The 8891-nt window shown below is 35.1% G+C and overlaps 1 protein-coding gene across 1 annotated transcript in view; it reads right to left on the bottom strand.

Annotated features, from left to right (window-relative positions):
• Positions 1 to 495: 495 nt before the first annotated feature.
• Positions 496 to 8891, bottom strand: part of LOC100013503 (cytochrome P450 3A4-like) — a 32063-nt gene continuing 23667 nt past the window's right edge. Inside the window, exons 11-13 of the mRNA XM_056806463.1 lie at positions 8017 to 8243; positions 3238 to 3400; positions 496 to 1071 (exon numbers count right to left, since the gene is read on the bottom strand). Of these exons, the coding sequence (XP_056662441.1) occupies positions 982 to 1071; positions 3238 to 3400; positions 8017 to 8243 (480 nt within the window). The 3' untranslated portion in view covers positions 496 to 981. The remainder of the gene's footprint in view (positions 1072 to 3237; positions 3401 to 8016; positions 8244 to 8891) is intronic.

Raw genomic sequence — 8891 nt, 5'->3', positions numbered from 1 at the left:
GCTTAGGCATAAATGTTTTTGCTTTACAGTTTTTGTCACCTGAAAGAAACTCTATTTTGTAGTTGACAAAATGTTTGCATAAATATTTAGGCATTTGGAAACTCAAAATATTTTTACCATTTTCGTAGAGAATGAGAAAAGAGACAAACACTGAAGTTCTTAGGTAAAAGCCTCAGTGGGTCACAACCAAAAGAATGTAACTTGGGAGAAACCCCCAGAGATTGAATTTGATCCAAGTCAGCCCAAGGCTTTTGTCAGGATTTATGTTCAAATGTTTGTAGAAGGAATAGAAAAGGGAAAAAGAACTAACTAAACTATTAATCTGCTTAACAAAGCTTTCAGTAGTTAAATCAGACCTCTGTATCAATATTCTGATCAGTTAATTTATAAAAATAATTAAGATAACCAAAATCAATAATTGAATATCCAATAAGTAAATAGTTGAAGGTGTGCTAGACATCAAAAAAGAAGTTTCCAGACATGTCCTTAGTGGTTTGTAGCAGCAAAATTCTTTAATGCAGAATATTAAAAATAAAAATATGCCCCCCACATTATTACAATATTCCTTGTAATTATAATAGTCAAGGACAATTTTGATTTTAAAAAATAATGAATAGCTACTTAATTCATGATATTCTCTGTTTTGTCAATTGAATCAGTACAACTTAATAATATCAAGTGGCACTAATCTACTGGAATTTATTTCTGTTGAAATGTGATCAGCTAAATCAATGTATGTGACACTTGACACCACTAAGCATTATACAATTGTCTTGAGACATGGAGATCTTGAAAAGACCATCTGCAATACCTATTCATCTCTTGCAGTTAAAAAAAAACATTTCAATTTCTTCGTTTGGTTAATAAGGTAAGTTAAATTGTTTTTAAGTTCTAATATTCAGCATCCTTAAAGTACAGTAGAAAAATGTGAGACATGGTTGTAGATGGGCATAGGTAGAATGAGATAGATGATTTCTAGTGTTAATTTGTCTTCTTGTTCCTTAATTCAGCCTGCAGGACAATAGGTATGGTTGGTGTAAGGATTGGCTGATTACCCAGTTTCAGGGGAACCTGCAACAGTTAAGAACAGAGTTCAACAAATTAGCAATACCAAACAAGGAACAGAAATGTTTATAAATGTGTATGGCATCAAATGGAAAAACATATTATACAAATGAAGACACACCAGCTAGACTACCATGCAGAGGAATTTTAGATGATTATGATTGCAATAGAAACCCAATATAAGTTTAACCTCAGAGACTATCAAAAAATGGATAATCAATCAATTAATATATATGTATATGTATATATATATATATGTACACATATAAACTCTTTAGTCATATTCTATTAATTCTGTTCTGTTCTAGGATAGAATTAAGGATTTTGATGAAATTAAGAGATACTAACTCCCAGACCTTTAGTATTGCATTCTTTTTCCTCATAAATAAAAGGAATGAAAAGTCTTTGCCTACCCTTTGATACAGTCATACCACTGCTGAATTTGTACCCCAAAGAGATAATGAGGAAAATATGTATACAAAAATAACTATAACTGTGCTCTTTGTGGTGGCAAAAAAAAAAATGGAAGGTGAAGGGAATGCCCTTCAATTGGGGAATGGCTAAACAAATTGTGGTATCTGTTGGTGATGGAATACTATTGTGCCCAAAGGAATAATGAACTGGAGGAATTCCATGTGAACTGGAAAGACATTCAGGAATTGATGCAGAGTGAAAGGAGAAGAACCAGGAAAATATTGTACACAGAGACTGATGCACTGTGGCACAATTGAAGGTAATGGACTTCTCCATTAGTTGCAATGCAATGATCCAGGACAATTCCATGAGACTTATGAGAAAGAACCCTATCTACATCTAGAGAAAGAACAGTGGGCATATAGACACAGAAGAAAAAACATTTGCTTTATCACATGGTTCGATGGGGATATAATTGGGGATATAGAATTCTAAATTATTTCCCTAGTGCAAATATTAATAATATGGAAATAAGTCTTGATATGGTGGAGGCCATCATACCCCAAATGACTGACAAGTTCACATTTTGAGGAAATGAGGTCTACAAAGCAGATCCCAGAATGAGGGCCCCCCACTGACTTCTCTCTCCAAATTTTCCCCACTAATGGACTTATTATGATTATTATTCTCTCCCCAATACAGGAGAAATAATATGAGAACAAAAACTTATAGGATCAATAAATATATATACCCTACTTTAAGCCCCCTAGCTTATTACCCCCAAAAGATTGCAATTATAGAATTAAAGCCCAAAGATCACTGCCTATGACCCCTCCTTTCTCAAGCACAAGACATGCTCCAAGGACCTACAATAAACACTGACCAAAAGCTTGAGTACTATAATGAATCTTTTCCTATAGTTACCACGCTCCAATGAATTTGTTGAAATAGAAGCAAAGCAGCATTGCTAGGCACTTCAAAGTAACACAAGAAAAACAGAACTTATAAATTGAGGAAAACCCCAAGACTAGTCTGCTTTAAGTCCTCACACCTAGATATGAAAATGTTTTGTTCATCTCCCAAGAAATTATGATTGATAGTGAAAGCTAACCTCTCAGCAGGTCAAGGGGTACTATGTACTATGTACACTGTACTATGGCAGAGCACTTGTGTGATGCCTGCATGCATGGGTTGAACGCACAGTGTGTCTCACTTCCTTATTCCAACCATGACGTCATATCAGGCAGAGAGACGTTGGATCCTCAGAGGGGCCACTGGACAGACCCCTATATTTATCAGTTATACATGTAAAACTCAATGGAATTGTTCTTTGGCTACAGGAGGGGGGAAGGGATAAGGGGAGGGAAAGAACATCAATCATGTGACCATAGGAAAATATTCTAAATTAATTAATTAAAATTTTTAAAAATTTAAGTTTAGAAAGTCTTGCTATATTTTGATCTTCAAAAATCATATCAAGAGTATTTTACTGTTTTTATTGTTATTATTATAGTTAAATAAAATTAATTATTAAGCCAAAAACACTTTTATTTTTCAGATCTTAGACTTCAATCTATTTCATATTAACAAAAGTAGACTGACTGAATAGCTTCCTCAAAAAAATACTTATATAATACTAAACAAATACTGTTGAATTAAATTTATTCATGTGACACAAAACATTTCATTAATATGAAAATATAATTATCTTAATAAAAACCATCCTAAAGTATTGGAGCAAAAGATATGACTACTCACCTGTGTCTCTTTACAAGTTCTAAAGGAAAATTCCTGCAGGAGTCGGCTAACAGCAACTTTCATATTCATGAGTGCAAATCTCATCCCAATGCAGTTTCGAGGACCAGCACCAAAGGGCAGGTACACATAGGGGTTGATGCTCTCCTTGTTTTCCTTACTGAATCTAGTTTGTTGTTATTGTTTTCAAAATGACAAGATAAACAATGTGAGTGTAAAAAAAGAAAAGATCCAAGACTTGTCAGAACAATGAAACTGACACTAGAAGATATGAATGAATCAACCAACCAACAAATATTTGTTCAGTGCTTTCTATATGCTAAGTCCTAGGAATAAAAAAAAAAGAGGCAATAAAATTTCTTGTCCTCAAATAGCTTATAATCTAAGGGAAGACAATATAGTCAAGGAAATATAAATAGTGCGAGCTATGTACAGGATAAACAGGAAATAATTATTAGAGGAAAAACACTAGATCTAAAAGAAATTGAGGAAGACTTCCTTTACAGGGTGGGATTTGAATTGGGATGTCAAGGAAGCCAGAGAGCAGAGAACAGAGAGTATTTCTGACATGGAGGACTGCCAGAGTAGATACTTGGAGCTAAGATGAAGTGTCTTGTTTGTGGAACAACTAGGAGGCCAGTAAAATTGGATCAAAATGTAGGTGACATAGAGTAACATATGAGAAGCCTGAAAAGATATTAAAGGGCTAGTATGAAAGATTTTTTATACCAAATCAAGCATTTTATATTTGCGCCTGGAGGCTCAAAGAAGTCAATGGAGTTTATTGAGAGCAGGGGTTGCATGATCATACTTGTGCTTTAGGAGTCTCACTTTCATAACTGAATGAAGGATGGATTGGTGTAGAGATACTAGAGACAGGAAGACACACCAGCAGAGTAATATAAGAGTCTAGGTGTGAAGTGATAAGACCCTGCTCTAGAGTAGTTACAGAAGCACAGGAGAGAAGAAAGAATTTTTGAGAAATGTTTCAAAAGGGAACTCAACAGGCCATGCAAACAGATTAGATATGAAGGATGAGAGATAGAGAGGAATTAAATATAAGTACCAGGGAGTCTATGGGACTGAGAGTATGATGTTTCTAGAAATAGAAAAGATGGGCAAGCTGTTTCCCAGGACTAATAATGAATTCTGTTTTGACCATGATGAACTTAAAATGACTACTGTGTGAAAGATATTTGGAGATGAGAGATGAGATGAGATGAGAGTCCATAGTGAGTTTAGGGTAGGATATGTAGGTTTGAGAATCATCAGCATAATGATGTTAATTAAATTCATTGTAATTGATGAGTTCACTAAAGAAAATAGCATGAGGTCAGAATGGAAGGTTGAGGTCCAAACCTCGAGGAACACCTAAGAATTAGAAGGAGCAATATGAAAGAAGATATAGTAAAAGAGACAGAGGAGTGGTCAGAAAGGTAGTAAAAGATCTCTAAGAGAATGAGGCCCCAAAAACTTAAAGAGAGGAGAGTATCAAAGAGGAGAATGGTCAACTAGGTCAAAGGCTACAAAGAGTTCAAGGAGAATGAGTATTGAGAAAAGGCCATTGTATTTCAGAACTAAGAGATCATTAGTGATTTTGGAGAGCAGTTGAAGTCAGAAGCTAAAGTATAAGAAGTTAAGATGAGATGAAGATGCAGAGGCAGAACCAAAATGGCAGAATAAAAGTATTCCAACCAAACTCTTTTAACATTCTCCTCTATACAAGTTTAAAATAGCAAATCAGATAAAACTCTACAGTGGCTTATCCAATAAAAGGATAGGCTGAGACTTTTTTCATTCCAGGTCAATTTAGGAGGTCAGAAGGAGAGTTCTTTAGCCCAGGAATAGGAATTGGACAAAATTACAGCATGACAAAGACACTAGCTTGGAGTGTGGGTGTGAAAGCAATAGCACCAGGAGTTTTCATAACACAGATATAACAAAAGGATTGAACACATAATCAAAATATGATGCAAGGAGAATGCTGTTCTATGACTAGAAAGGGGATCAGAGGCCATTTGGCAACTCTTTTGTCCATTATTCAGTTCCAGGTCCAAGTTGCAGGGAGAAAAAGAGCTGGGGTTATGAGATAGCTAGGACCTTACCAGCATGAGCAAAAGAGTGCTAATTAGGAAGGCAGTGACCACATCTCACCTCAAATCACACTAATTTGGAAGCACTGGAAACTTACAGACCCCCAGAACTAATAGTGAAAACAGGTAAGCAATAGATAAACAAATAAAAATACAAACGAATGAAAAAATAAATAAATTATAAGAGAGGGAAGCAAACTTATAATGCTGGAAGACCATCTTGAGTGGGGGAAGGGCAGGAAGGAGAGAGAATTCCAGAGAAGGAACAGAGGAACTGAGAAGATCCTAAGAGTTGAACTCACTTCCCTTTGGGAAGCCCACCAGGAAGGGTGATCTGAGTGATCACCTGGAGATAAGCCTGGAGAATTTTCCTGTGAAGCCTTACCCCAATATCCAGTGGAAAACAAATCAGAGTGAATAGGACTTTGCCACAAATCCATTCACCACAAGATTTTCTCTCAATCCCTCTAGACAGCCTTGAATTGATATCATAGCTAGAACAACTAGGAATCAGGACAGCTCTCACAATTGACCCCAGAGGTTCAGAAGGCAAAGCCTGACCCTGCAGGATTTGGGGAGAAGGGGTTCAATTGTTATTTAAGGACTCCCTATTTCCCACCTTCCTATTGCCTTATCCCACAAATCACTGGTCGTACCTTTGATGTAATCCTTTAGAATAAATGGTTGTTTAGCAGATCAAGTGCCTACTTCATAGTATCCAAGAAGGAAGACTTGAAGTTTGTAGGGAGGAAAGTTATACTTCACTCCTCAGAAAGGGAGAAGCTGTCTGTCCTGTATTTTATTTTAACCAAGTCTCTGAGGGAACAGTAACCTGTGATTCTGAAGGCAACCAGAGTGGGGTTTACCAGGGAAAGAGAGAGGGAAGCCAATCTATCCCCTCTCTCTCCATCTCTTGGTTTCATTCCAATACCACAATCTGGTCCTAAATTCAGTGGTGGGAGACTCCATTTCTCTCCATTCATTACAAAATAGATAAAAATAAGTGAAAGTCTAAATATTAGGACACCCTTGAGGTTATCAGAGTCCATTTATAACATGAAGTATAATATCAAGGATAAGGTTGAAAAAATAATCAAACCACATTTTAAAAAAATAACAAAAATCTACAGGGATGACTGTGAAGTTCAAGACCACTTACAGAAGAGAATTAAATGGAAACTTCTATAAGCAAAGCTTCAAAGAAAAGTGAATATTGGATACAAGACCCAGAAGAATTCCCAGAAAAGTTATAAAAAGGAAATTTCCTAAAAGGAAAAAAATTCATACTAAATAAAAGTGGTAGAGAAAAAATCAGGGAAAGAAACATGAATAATGCAAGGAAATTATGAAAAAAATTAACAATTTAATAAAGGAGGAACAAAAATTACTGAGGGAAAAAAGTTCTTAAAAAGCAAAACTGGGAGACAGCTAGGCATCTCAGTGGATTGAGAGTCAGGCCAAGAGATAGGAGGTCCTGGGTTCAAATGTGGCCTTAGACACTTCATAGCTTTATGGTCCTGGACAAGTCACTTAACCCCCATTGCCTAGCCCTTACCACTTTTCTGCCTTAGAACCAATACATAGTATTGATTCCAAGATGGAAGGTAAGGTATTTTTTTTAATTTTAAAAAAAAAGCAAAATTGATCAAGTTGGGGTAGTAGGTACAAAATTTTGTTGAAGAAAATAAATCCTTTAAAATTAGAACTGGTCAATTGAAAGCAAATAAAACCATGAGAAATCAAGAAAAATTAAAATGACTTCAAAGGAATGGAACTGGAAAACAATGTCAAAACATAAAATAAACTGATCTATAGAATAAGTCACAGAAGAGCTCATTTAAGAATTTCTGAAAAGCCATAATAAAAAAAAGAGTTTTGATAGCATATTTCATAAAATTATAAAGGAAAATTGACAAGATATATTATAACAAGAAAACAGAGTAGAAAATGAAATATTTAAATGATACTTAGAAAAAGAAATTGAGGAGAGGTCAGTGGGAGGTCTGAGAAGGAATGAAAATGTTTCAAAGAGTCTCTGTGTAAAGTAGGATAGTGATAGCACTTAGCCATATAACTGAGGTATCAGAAGTGAACTTTGAATTCAGGTCTAAAACCATATCCTCTACCTTGATATACCCTAAAAATTTTAGTCACCATTAACAGCTTTTCAAAAAATCTACAAAGAAGTGATTTATGAAAATAATTACATATCTGCATTCATCACATCCTATAGATTAGGGAAATAAATGATACAAAAAGTTATGGAATTTAAAGCTGAAAGGGACTTCAGATGATATATATATATATATATATATATATATATATATATATATAATTCATTTCTCAATTAAAACTCTAACAATGACCAGGGTCCGAAATCCACTTCAGATCATTCTTAACTCTATGCTAATTCTAAGGCATTTAATTTATTTATTATTCAGTTCCTTCATCCATAAAATAGGGAAAAGAATGCCCAAAGTTGCTATATCTAAGTTCCTGAAACAGCTACTGTAGGTCTTGTGCATGGTTGTTATGAGATTTGAAGTTACAGACCTAGAATCATCAAGCTAAGCAAGAAAAAAAAAAATCAAGATTCAAACCCTTATCCTGTCTCCCAGATAAGTGTTCTCTCCAAACCATTTCAAAGGAATATATTTAGCAACTTTTTCCTCTGTTTAAAAAAAAGTACCTTTCAGGATGAAACTTTTCTGGTTCTGGCCAGTATTCTGGGTCACGATGAAGGACATAGGGAGGAGTCATCACCACTGTTCCCTTGGGAATTGTCAGGCCATTGAGCTCAACAGTTTTCTTAGCAACTCTTTCAACCCTTCCAGCTATGGGGAACAGCCTAAGATTTTCATTTATCACCATGTCCAGGTATTCCATCTGTACCAGAGCATCATAGGTGACAGCTTCCTGGGAGGAGAGCAAAGAGATTTATGTGTATTAAGGTGACATATCATATCTAGCCTTCACTTGCTTGGTTTTATTAGTTTGAACCAATTCCATTGTATGCCTGCCCACTAGACATTATATTATTTTAGGGGAAGGCTATAAAAATATTTTACTGTTAAATATATGAAATGTTGGAACTCGTTATAGTTGTTAATGTGTTAATGAAATAATTTTAAAATTCTGAGCACCATCAAGGTAAGATTTGTTTCAATATGAATGTTTTCAATAAAATAATGCCTTTTGAGTATGTGACAAAACACTTGAATCTCAAAAAAAAAAAAAGAAATAGTTCTAAGACAGATCTTTTTCTCTTATCCTTACAGGACTCCTCTTAGAACACACCAGACCAACTATGAAATCTGGGGTACAATGGTAGACAAAATTTACCTCAAACAAGTTTACCGTTAATGCACTTGAAACTTGAAAAGATCCTATCTGAAACTTCATTGCTACATAGCTTCCACTTATTAGCATCTCTGCTTATTCTTTCAAAAATGACTGCCTGATCTCCAAACTCAAGAAGTCCTAATACTCTAAGCTCACCATCAATGTTGGGGTTTGCTGGCATTATTTGACAGCATATTCACATTTCAAACCTCTAAGAAATGA

This window comes from Monodelphis domestica, chromosome 7 (genome assembly GCF_027887165.1).
Source record: "Monodelphis domestica isolate mMonDom1 chromosome 7, mMonDom1.pri, whole genome shotgun sequence".
Taxonomy (NCBI): domain Eukaryota; kingdom Metazoa; phylum Chordata; class Mammalia; order Didelphimorphia; family Didelphidae; genus Monodelphis; species Monodelphis domestica.
Note: the sequence above shows the minus strand (reverse complement) of the source record. Positions and strands in the feature narration are given on the sequence as shown.